Below are 12,422 nucleotides of genomic sequence, written 5' to 3' on the forward strand. Positions count from 1 at the left end.
GATTACCTTATATATGAAATTATAGAAATAAATGGGTCTCAATCCATTAGGATCCTTCACTTTATCCTATTTTGGTACCAAAGTAAGCAATGTGGCATTAAGAGCGTTGAGAATAGAATAATATCTCCTATATTCTTCCACTGATTTTCATACCTATTGGCACACTATGGACTATCATCATGCCTAAAATAATTCTTTAGTGAAGCCACCCGAGCCAATTTCCTCGACATCGCCTTATAGTCGCTTCCACATTCTTAAGGGAGATTTCTTGGGGAAGGCCCTCATTTTACTATGTGGTGACCAAAGGGGGGATGTGCATGATGACGCAGTAGATCTCTTCTTAACTATTTTGAGTGAGTTTTGTTAGAATATTTTGATAAAATCTAGTAAGCTCCTGAGTAATCTCTTGATATTATAACTTTTTTTCTCCCGCAGAGCTTTTGATGGAAGATATGTTATTATGATGCCAATGTTGGAGAGTGTATTTATGAAAGAAAGCAATATGCCTTCCCCTTATTTAAGCCAGTGAGCCTTTAATATTTACTACAATAAAATTTATTCCTATTTCTTGCGTTCTTTAGGATTAGTGAGGGTAGTGGCTTCTTTTATGATTAATGGATCCGATAAACCATAGAGAATGGCTTCTTGTTGTATGACCTCCATTGTCTAATCCATTTTGCATTTCTCCTCTAGAATGTTGCCAAATTTAGTTTTTTTCCAGCATTTGAGTTGCCATTTTAAGTTTCTCAATTTCCTTTGGAGCTTGTACATAGAATGGCCTTTTAGTGCTTCTTGTTCTTCCCATTACTACTTTATGTTTTCCTAGAAATCAAGATGATGGTGTCAAAACGTCTTGAAGCAAAAAGGCCTATACCGAGGTTTGGACTGATTGTCTATACTTAGGCATATATGCTAGTAATTTGAGTAATGACTCGACATATGGATGCTTCCAAAAAGATGTGTGAGGCCATGATAGATTCCATGACTTTAAAAAGAGGTCAAATTTTGAGGCTACTTGTTGCGTCTCTTCTCTTTAGTTATTCTATGTGAGAATTCCATTGATAGTTTCAAAATTAACGAGATGCAAGGTCACCATTGTGTCACCATTGTGTCTTAGAAGAAAATGATGTCTGCATCAAACCACCTTATGCCTCCTAGTTTCTCATGCAATGATTTGAAGAGATTGAAGTTTCTATCAAGGCTCCAAAGGGTAAAGGAGGCAAGATTGTGCATTCCAACAAGGAATTTAAGGTAAAAGGGCTTATCCTTAGAAGAGATTAGGTCATATACATTAGAACGGAGCAAATGCGAATAAATCCAATTAACCAAAATTAGACAATAAAGATGTGGAATATAGCAAACATATTTAAAATTTGAAAATCCTAGCTAATATATTATTTTAAAAAGTTTTGAAAAAAAAATGCTTTTGTGGAGATAAACATATATAGATTTATATAAAATTAAAAAATAAAAATGGTCAATGATTTTTAAATATTTTATGGATTAACAATTTTTATTTTCGAAAGAAAAAATTGATAATAAAAAGATAAATACAAATATTTATTTTAAAAATATTAATATATCTATTATTGATTAAGAAATTTAATTGCTTTATTAAATATAAGAAAAGTCAGCTTGACTTAGGTTATATCCATCGAATTTTAGAAATAAACTGATGTACACTCACATATTTTGTACTTCTAAATTTTTATGTGGTATGGATGTTCATATGTTGAATGGTCCAAGAATGTTGTCTAGTTGTTTTTATAGCAAGCAAAATGAAGTTTTTTTATTGCACGTGTTCCTTCTGCAGAGAGGTTTTGGGACGTGTTTATTCGCTTTGTTTCACCGGTATATTAGTGAAGGACAACTTGGAATAATGACTTCGTTGCACGCGTTGCTGTATCTTCAGGACTGGACTCCGTAAACGCTTGGAATTATATACCAAAACACAACAAAGGTGAGCGTTAGGCTTCACTTTCCTCGTCCGCTGGATTTGCAGGATGGATGTTTTGGATGCCCACGGGAAAGAGTTTGAAACTCCATGGATGCCTACTCCGTCGGATAAAAGTAGAGAGGATTCCACTAAGCTCGAGTCAGAGCTCTTACAATTTATATATAAACACGCTCTTATTGCATTCCTTCTTTGTATCCGTATGCTTTGCTTTGCACAGGACCAACTAGGGTTAGGGTTAGGGTTCACTTTCCTCGTCAGCTGGATGTTTTGGATGCCCACGGGAAAGAGTTTGAAACGATCTTCTAGTGTGGAATAAACTGGTGGACGATCCTAACGATTATGAAAGTCAAATAAAAATTTACAATTGACACAATAATCCTGCAGATAGAAACCATCCACCTATCGAATAAGTCTACTAAAAGAATACAACTCATGATCGACTCCTGACTCAGTAACGTGTAATCTCTTTAGGTACCCTAATAATTCACGTCTCTCTTCTCTATTCCATTGATGCGGCTTTTACAATTTATATATAAACACGCCCTTACTGCATTCCTTCTTCGTATCTCCATGCTCTGCTTTGCACAGAACCAACTAAAGAGAATATGGGCAACCATACGGGTTGCCTGACGGTGGGCAATAACAAAGAAACCATCCAGCTGGTTTGCTCAGATGGCACCCTTCACATCCTTTATAAACCCCTCAGCGCCTCTCAGATCATTCAAGAATTCCCTCAACATTTAGTCTGTCACTCCGATTCATTGTATATTGGATGGATGACGCCTGCTCTTTCTCCAGATGACCAACTGAAAGTGGGTAACAAGTACTTCCTTCTACCCCAACACTTCTTTCAGTCCCCCTTATCTCTTCTATCTTTGGCTTCCTTAATATCGCCACCGCTGCCCTCAAAAGCTCCGCCACCTAGTAATTCCAGTGCTCGCCTATCAGATACCCTTCGCAGTATCGAACGTGCTTCGCTTCTCTGCCAGCCCTTCAACATACAAAAAAGGAGCGCCGACGAAGGGCTTCGGATCAGAGTCTGCCCGGAGTTTGTTACAACGCTTATCGAAAACAGGAGGCTTAACGTTGATGAAGGAAGGCGTGCAGTGGGGAGGGATTCCATAGATGATAAACGTAGCCTCTGCAATACTGCTGAATTGCGGAAAGATTATGAGCGGTTAGTGAAGTCAAGAGGCCATGGTTGGAAACCGAGGCTTGAAAGTATCAGTGAAGAGGAGAAGACGGTTGGCCACAAGATATTCATGAAGATTATAAAGAGATCGTCACAGATGAACAGATCCTGATGAGTTCAATGTATGGTGAATTTGTTATTGGCACTTGTATAAATTAACTGAACAGATATCGGAAAAGATTTGCAGTTCAATATTCTGCAATGCTTCTTTGTAAAATTTTCATTTTTCTACCAATCATCATCATAATCATTTATTGTAAAATAATAGATTCACGGCAGTGTCCTGCTCCAATTCAATTGGTAAATTACTTGTACGTAGATATACTCTGGTAGGTAGATATTCGCTGACGACAACTGGCTTGTGAATGCCTGGCCCTCATGTACATCGTCGGATAATTGATTTGTTTAAATCCAACATGTTTAAATCTAACAAGCATTTACTGCCGATAGGCAAGCCTGTTATTTTCAGAAAGAGGTAACCGTCATATATTGGGTATTTAATGCCTTTAGAGCAGCACGGGACTTAACGCGATAACACGGGAGCGGGCAAATTCGACATTAAATAATATTTGCCCGCTCCCGTGGGCTAAGTAACGTGCTGCTCTGAGGACATTAAATACCCAATATATGGCTGGTTAGCTCCAGCCGTTATTTTCAACCATTATTTTCAACCAGCCTCAAACAATTGAATATGTCTAAGGAAATGATTACCACTCATATTTGTAGAAATTATGTGAGATGTAAATTATTGTAATGTTGAATATTTGTTGAAGCAAGTTACACTCACAAGAGCGTCTTTCTTAAATTTATTAAGATTGATTTAAAAATTAATTAAGATGTTAAATTTATTAAAAATTAATTAAAAATTAATTAAATTGTAAATGAGAGTTGATAAAATATTAGTTTTAAGAATTAAATGAGAAAAACAGTCTAAGTTGTTGCATTATTAAACTCTCATAGAATTTGTAGTAGTTTTTAAAGTGGAGACCAATGATAGTTGGTATGTTATGGTAGTGGTTGTGATGCAACTTAATTAAGAAACTATGAGGCAATACTTAAAAAATAGCACTTTGTGTGAATCAATCAAAAGCTATAGCAGAAATTAAAAAACTTCTATTTTATAGGTTTTTTTTTAATATATTTGATATATTTTCACAAAAATTAAATTATATATATATATATATATATATATATATATATATATATATATGCATTGAGATTCATTAGCAAATGAATGTTTAAAGCATATACAAAATCACCGTCAAGAATAGGAAGTTGTAAAAATAGATGTCTTTTTTATTATGCAACCAAACTAAGAAGTTTGTCAATCCAAACCTAGAACCAAAGAAGTTATCTTGATACCACAAGTACTCATCACTAAAGTGGGTGTATTATATTAAATTTCATATTAAAGTGCACCCATTGTAGAAGGTACACAGTGTTTTTCCATCTTTCTTCTCTCCTATTTGTCCCTCCTTGCCCCCGCTCACTTCATCTTTTCCCCTTTTTGTATTTGCTTCTCTCTTTTTCCTTTTGTCTCTGCCATATATTGGGCTCTCTCCCCATTTTTCTAACCCCCCCTTCTTTCTCCCTCATCCCTCCACTCCATCTTCCTCCCTCTCTCTCTCTCTCTCTCTCTCTCTCTCTCTCTCTCCCCCTGTGTTTCCCTCCTCTCTCTCTCCCTTCTCTCTCTCCTCCCTTTCCATATCCCTTTCTCTCTATGTCTCTCTCTACCCCCTTTCCATATCCTTTTTCTATCTCTATCTCTATCTCCCTCCCATGTCTCCTTTTTTCTATCTCTTTGCCCCCTCATGTCTCCCTCTTTCCATATTTCCTCTCGTTCTCTCTCTCCCCACTCTCTCCTTCCATTCCATCCCCACTCTTCATCATTTTCTCTCTCCCTATCCTTTTATCTCTCTCTTCTTATGTCTTCCTCCTATATCCCCCTATCTCCTCTTTGTTAATCCACCCCTCTCCCCCTAACCCCAACGCACCTGCCCTACTCGCCCGCCCCCGCCCCCTCCCCCCCCCTCTCTATTGCTCCCCACGTGTTACCCTCACTTCTCTCCCTCTTTCCTCATTAGAGGAAATTTCACCCTAAAGTTCCCATGAATTGTTCATGTAATTTCCATGTCATAATATGTAAACCTATCAAAATCCTTAAAATTTAAAAAGATGTACATGTAAATATTTTGGAGGGAAAATAAAAAAACCATTATCTCTAATTTTATTTTTGGCTTATCTCCTTATAGATTCACTCAAATTTCAAGTGTAGACACTTGTTGAATGCATACTTTGATTCCGCATCCAATGAGTCTCTACACTTGAAATTTGAGTGAAAATATAAGATAATCAAACAATATAATTTAAAAAGTATTTTTCTTCTTTTTCCTCCAAAATTCATAACTCTTATTTTACTATTTAAGAGAAAACTAATAGTTAAGGTGTGTAACAGTTTCTTAATGGTTTAACAGATATTTTTATTCTCCTCTAGGTTCTCGAGAAGAGGGTTATTAGAGGGAGCGTGCATTTTTTCTATTTCCTCTAAAGTACTAACTCATATAGTAGATCTACAGATATATTTATCTATGATCACATCTCTGTCCATGCCTTCATGTATAGCTTGGTGATTTGTAATTTATTTGGTGTATCATCTGGTAACTTGGTGGTACTTATGATGAGGTGGATTTTTGTAATCACACCTACACACCTGCAGGTGCTCTCCAAAAAGGTAGATACATTAAAAAGAGCAATGGATGTGGAGGCAAGGAAAATGCGCAGAGAAGTGGCTACGAGGGAGAAGGAATTGGTGTCAATGTGGGATGAGCAGGATAATAGACAAGGGTCCAGACGCTCCAATATTACTTCCAAGGGCACTGCAAATACTTCTCCTCGAGTTCCAGGAAGGTATGGAAGTGATGTACGTTGTATGAAATGGAAATTATTTTTCTGCGTCTCAACGCTCTTGATTTTTTTTTATCGTTCCTTCCTTCCCAATTAGGAATTTGCACTAAGCCTCAGGTCATTGGTGTGTTTTCGAAATCTCTAACCTACCTAATTAAGTCATCCATTGGAGTGCATGGTGTGAGCACTGAATTGGGACTCCCAATGCATCGCACCAGGTTATAATTAAATTCATGAATGCTTTTTTTAAAGGATATACTCCATATATGATCAATTTTTCAAGGATCATGCTCTTTATTTTCTTTTATCATTCCTTTTTTCCCAATTACGCATTTTCACTAAGCCTCAGGTCATTGGTGCATTTTCCAAATCTCTACCCTACATAATTAAGTCATCTGCTGGAGTGCATGGTATGAGCAATGAATTGGTACTCCCAGTGCACTACAACAAGTTATAATAAAATACATGAATGCTGTTTTTTGATGTATCTACTTCATATATGACCAATTTTTCAGGTAGGAGCATATATAGCTTTTAAATAACCAATTATGAATCTCTAACTAAAAAAAGGTGTGGGGTTTAATTAGAATCTCCATACGAAACATTATGTATTGAAATTCTGGCTAATACGTAGAGGTATAAATGATGTAAAAATAAATGGCTAGCGTTGGGTGTAAAAAATCTCAAGGAATCTCAACAATCTTCTCTGATGTAAATATTTCTCATTGATTGACAAGGAAAATTACTAGCAACATATGAGAAGATTGATTGGGAAAAACAATTACGTTCATTTCTACGATTTATCTTTTGTAATGTGTTTTTTGCAATCGACTGTGGATGTAATTATACCAGAAGAAATAATATAATATGGAGGAGAGTGCATAAACATGTATTTTTTATCGCTGAGTACAAGATGTGTAATTTTTCGATCAGCACAAGGAAAATGTGTAGTTTGGTCATTGACTTAACCCATAAATTTGTTTAATAAAAAAATTATTCTTTAAATAAAAAATATTGTCTACTATAATAAAAAAAAACTACTTTTGTTTGGTTAACGATTGTTTTTTCTTTGAAATAAGGAACCCAAAGGTACTATTTTTGTTCAGCTGAAAGCTCATTTTTCTAGACATAAGGAGATAAATTAACAACCTAGAGGTATCTAGAGAAAGTCTCCCCGCTTACAAACCACCAACTAGTCAATATTTACTTGTGGCTTGGTTTTCCTTGAATATAAATAATGAGTCAACATGCATTAGCCATAGTAGCTAATAATAGTTACCCCATTGTTAATTTGACAGCCGAATTATAATAAAATTTTCCATCTATGATGGTGGTGAGATCATATATGGAAATTACAAACTTGATTCAAATGCAAAATAACCTTATGCTTGACTTTCTCAAATAAACTAATCACATTGGATAGTGTTGCCAGAAGAGAATGGAAAGGTCCTAGTCTATGCCCCTTATGCATATAAACCATCTACAAATTCTCTCACTTGTTTCTCTTGCTCCTATAGAGGAAAGGTTACAACAATTATCTTTAGAAATTGGACATAAAATGTCATTAGACAAGATAAGGACTAGATTAAGGATTGGAAAAGTAATAAATATAATAAGTTATTTAGAGGAATTCCATGCATCTTATAAATAGCATATGGTGGGATAGAAACAACATATTCAACGATGTAGCTATGACAATAGGATTTACTCCAAAACCCTTTGAGGAATATATTTATTTATTTTTCTAAGTTATCACAACAAACATATTTATACTACTTATAATTAAAAATCATAAAAAATTGAATTACATACCTTCAAATAACTATGCAGGAAACTATGTCTTCGTCCTTCATATAAAGATACAAATTTAATATAATTTTCAATTATCTTGCATAAAGGAGAAAGGAGATAATAAACAAATAGAAAAAACAAATAAATTATTATGAGATATTTAATTCAAGATTTCCATCTAAAAATATATAATTTTCTTATTGTTCCCGAATAATTCGAGCAGAGTAGTTGTGTAGCCATACCACATGGTCCCAACAACAATGAAAGCTACAGAAAACACAACAAAAATACTGTTGGATAGGACCATTTCAATATTCCCCATGCGTAATCCTACGTATAAACATTGGGGAGGACGAACACTGAGATGGAATAGACCTACTAATATACCCAAAATACCCACTGCTATATGATGAGAAGCTATTACTTCTCGAACAAAAGGATAAAAACCTTCAACTCCCCATGCTGGATCCACTGGTTGTATTTTTCCAGTTAGTCCATAAGGATTAGACACCCATATCCCAGGACCATACAAACCCGTTACATGAAATGCTCCAAATCCGAAACAAGCCACTCCTAAGAGGAATAAATGAATTCCAAATACTTTTGGCAAATCTAAACAACATTTTCCCATACGTTCATCATAGAATATGTCCAGATCCCAATATATCCAATGCTAGATAGTTGCCAAAAAGCACAGGCTAGAAAACATGATATGTGCCCCGGCCACACTTTCATAACTCCAAATAGCGAGATTAAAAAAATGACATTTAAATCCTTAAATTTCACACATGCAGATTGAAATTTTAATATATTATGGAGTAGCCAAAAACCCTAAAGGTTTCAAACTGACCTAGAGACTTTTCACTTGTACTCACTAAAAGGCGAGTACAATCTTTTTGTACTTGTCCTAACTTGTAAGTTATCAGCAGTATATTTCAATTTCTTACAGATTGCTAAATTGAATGAAGAAATCGTCGTTGGCTACTCTGAGTTGGCCACCTGTGCCAACATAGATGACCCAACACTGAGTCAATAGTAGTACTTCGCTACTCAAGAAGAACTGCCATTTTTTTCTATCGAGAAATAATGGAGTTCATGATTACCGTGGAGAGGCATCTACGCTCAGTGAGATATGCATTTATTTCTATGAGGAAACAATAGAGTTCATAATCATCATGTAAATCCATCTATTAATTCTTCACATGTAGAGTTCAAGGAAGACAAGGAAATCCATCAATGGAAAGAACGCATGGATATTGTGCACCAAAATTTCTTTGATAAAGGGTCCACATTATAAAATGTTTTGAGAAGGGATAAACATTATGCACCGAGAAACAAATTAATAATGATATATAGTACATAAATCTAATGGAATATATCTCAAACAATATAGAATTTATTACTTTAGGGTTTGATGTACATTGATAATTGTGGCGAACAATATACACCATCCTTGTAAACACTAAACTAACTTAGTAATTTAGAAACCTTAGTGTCATAAATGGGAGCAACTGTGAGTACTCAATATTATTTTCTAATTTTTTCCCCTTGTCAAGTTTACTTTTGGATGGGATGAATCCATTTTTACTAAAAATATCCTTACATCCATATCCTAGAGAGCTCTCTTGAGAGATAATAGTAAGATTCCAAGGATTGTATAATTTTGGATCAATGTTAATTTATTTATGTATATATTTTTCTTTCTTTTTTAATGGAACAAGTGGAAAGAGGTGTTATTTGATATTATGGAACTTTTCATATTTTTGATGATTTAATAATAGCTTGATTCTTGCTAACTTGTCCCTACATGTATGAATGATAGAGATGAAAATGGCACACTCCCCAAGAGATTAGAGATTTTGAGATGCATTATCTATCTGTAATATCCCTTTGTTATTGTAGTCTGTTTTTTTGTTCAAACCGAGTTATGTTAGTAGGAATGGCTAAAAATCCATGAAGTACATTGAAATGCTTATGTGAATAAACAATTTTATTGATAAATAAATAGATGTGATTGAAAGTACTTGGGAATGTGACATCACTTTATGAGATTCTTTCCAAAGAAAGAAAAATAAAAATCTCATTGGTAAATGATATTGGGATAATTCTTTCATGATAAATATTCTAGATAAGGTTCTATATAAGATTTAATGGATAAGAGAGAAAATCCATTAAATATCTTAGTTGGGGAAAGATGCTAAGCTTGGATGAGCATAAAGTGGCATGGGAGAAAAAGGCAGGATTTTAAGGAAAAAGCCTAGGCAAGTGGACATTAAGGACCATAATGGCGAGACACCGCTAAAAGAAAATTTATCATGAAATAAAGGTATAAAATACCTATTTAAGGGATGAATAGAGGTTGTTTATACCCTGTCAATAACTTCTTAGCTCAGGGTTGAACTATGGGATTTTAGTTCAAGGTTGAGTGGTAAAAAGTGTGAGACTCCCAAGTGATTTCCTATCGGCGATTCTGGTTCGATCATTTTTGTTATGCAACTTTATTTCATTTTAGTTTATTTGATTCTATTTTGTTTTACTATTTTAACACGAACATACGTAAACATATGTTGTATTCTAGAGTTATTAATAATACCAAATTACTTGCTAGAATTTTAATCTAAGGTATAGATGCGGGTATTCAGTGATTCAAAATGTGATTTTGTTTGAATATTGAGTTATTATTATAATTGAATGTGTGTACTATATGATGGTAGATATAGCTATGTGAATGTTAGGTCCCTATACTTCTATTGTACCCCCTTATTATTATTAATGCAACCCCCTTATTATATTGTTGTGCCGATGTAGTCCCCATATTGTTATTATTATGCCCCATAGAAGCTCACTATTTTTATTGTTGTGCCCCTACAATATTATTGTTATGTAGGCTCTGATTATGTTGGGATCCCTTAGACTCCTATATATAGAAAGGAGGTATTTTCATTTGTATCATCAAAGAATTGTTCATTTGTGTAATGTAAAGGAGGTTTCCCCCTCGAAGAGGCTAATTTTGAAGTCATTGATCTATCTCTTCTTCTATTTTGTGAGCTGGATTCATAACATTTGGTATGAGAGGTTTGGATTCTAGGGTTTTTCTGCTCCAAACATGTCATCGTGGCATTGTCACTATACCTTTTTTTCAATGAAGTTTCAGAAGCTAAAATTAAAACCCATTTGAGATGAAATTGTTCTAAACCTTGTGTCCGGATTTTAGATCTTGTAGTACTACATTTTCGGAGATATGAGCTGAGGAAGTTAGGGCTTTTGTAGACTCCATAATTCCATCTCAAACAGGTCAGCGTGGAATTTTAGCTATATTGTTTTTTCTATGAAAGTTAGGAAGCGAAAACTAAAAGCCATTTGAGCCAAACTCCTTCTATGCTTCGTGTACGAATTTCAGAACGTGCTTCGCTATATTTCGGAGATATGATCCAAGGAAGTTAGGGTTTTTGCAGGCTCTTGAATTCCATCTCAAATAGGTGACCTTGGGAAAATATTCATAACATTCTCTCTGAGCATCGCATTCTAATTTCGTAAAAAGTGACAAAAACTAAATACACTGTAGTTTGTTGGGAATCATTTTTAGGGCCGAAGATTGAAACAATGACACGAGGAACTTCATACAAGTTATCTCTACTGAACTAGTCTATAATCAGGTCATCGTATTAAATTGGGCATAACGATTTCTTAGACAATCCAATCTCGATCAGACCTATGGGGTTGGAAAGAGGACTCAGAGGGATACCACAATATGCAATTTCAGACCTTGGAGATCCAAAATTATAGAGTTATAGTTGTTTGGAGATAGAGCTCTTAAAATAAAGAAAAAGAGATAAGAGGAAGTTTGATGGCAAGGATCCAGTAACTTGGATACTACATATGGAGAAATATTTTAATATACATGATGTGCAACTATTAAAAAAAGTACGTATTTCATATTTATATTTAGAACCGAATCAGTTTGTATGATATATAGGGCTTTGTTCTCGTAAACCACTTGTGGCCTGGTCAATTTTCACAGAGGAAATGATAAAACATTATGAGGATACAAGGAGAAACAACTTCTTTAGCTAATTGATAAATCTCAAACAAAAGGGTTCAATGGAAGATCACATTGAGGACTTTCAAAAATTTAATATTAGGGTAAATGATATTCCAGAGAAGCAGAAGATTGATGTCTTCATAGGGACGTTAAAGGATAACATCCAATATGAGGTTCAACTTTGGGAACATGATTCATTGGACAAGGTATAGATGTTGGAAAGGAAAACTGAAAGCAAAATTATGGCAACAAGGAATCCTACCACTCATAACTATAAAGATGTAAGTGTTGTTGCTCCTTTCCTTCCACATCCTACAAGTTTGACACCGCAACAATTGGAAGAAAAGAGAGCAAAAGGGCTTTGTTACACGTGTGATAGAAAATAAACTAAAGGTCATAAGTGTGCTGAGAAGAAATTAATTTAAATAGATGGGGAAAAGGAGGAAGAAAATGAACAAGAAATTTCAAAAGAAGAGGATATCCACCAGGAACTAACCCTAGAGAAAGAAGAAATGAATATGACCATATCTTGTAAT

At 34.7% G+C, this 12,422-nt stretch overlaps 1 protein-coding gene across 1 annotated transcript; it reads left to right on the forward strand.

The window, feature by feature from the left end:
- The first annotated feature begins 2,733 nt into the window (after window positions 1-2,733).
- Window positions 2,734-3,261, forward strand: LOC149199960 (uncharacterized). The gene has a single exon (XM_089400787.1). It carries the CDS (start codon window positions 2,734-2,736, stop codon window positions 3,259-3,261), a length of 528 nt encoding a protein of 175 aa, XP_089256913.1.
- The last annotated feature ends 9,161 nt before the right edge of the window (window positions 3,262-12,422 follow it).

This window comes from Pinus tabuliformis, chromosome 2_1 (genome assembly GCF_031772625.1).
Source record: "Pinus tabuliformis cultivar Carrire ecotype Pingquan chromosome 2_1, CPIR1, whole genome shotgun sequence".
Taxonomy (NCBI): Eukaryota; Viridiplantae; Streptophyta; class Pinopsida; order Pinales; family Pinaceae; genus Pinus; species Pinus tabuliformis.

Excerpts from the sequence above, each read along its gene's own strand:
- LOC149199960 (XM_089400787.1), top strand. The coding sequence starts at position 2,734 with ATGACGCCTGCTCTTTCTCCAGATGACCAACTGAAAGTGGGTAACAAG.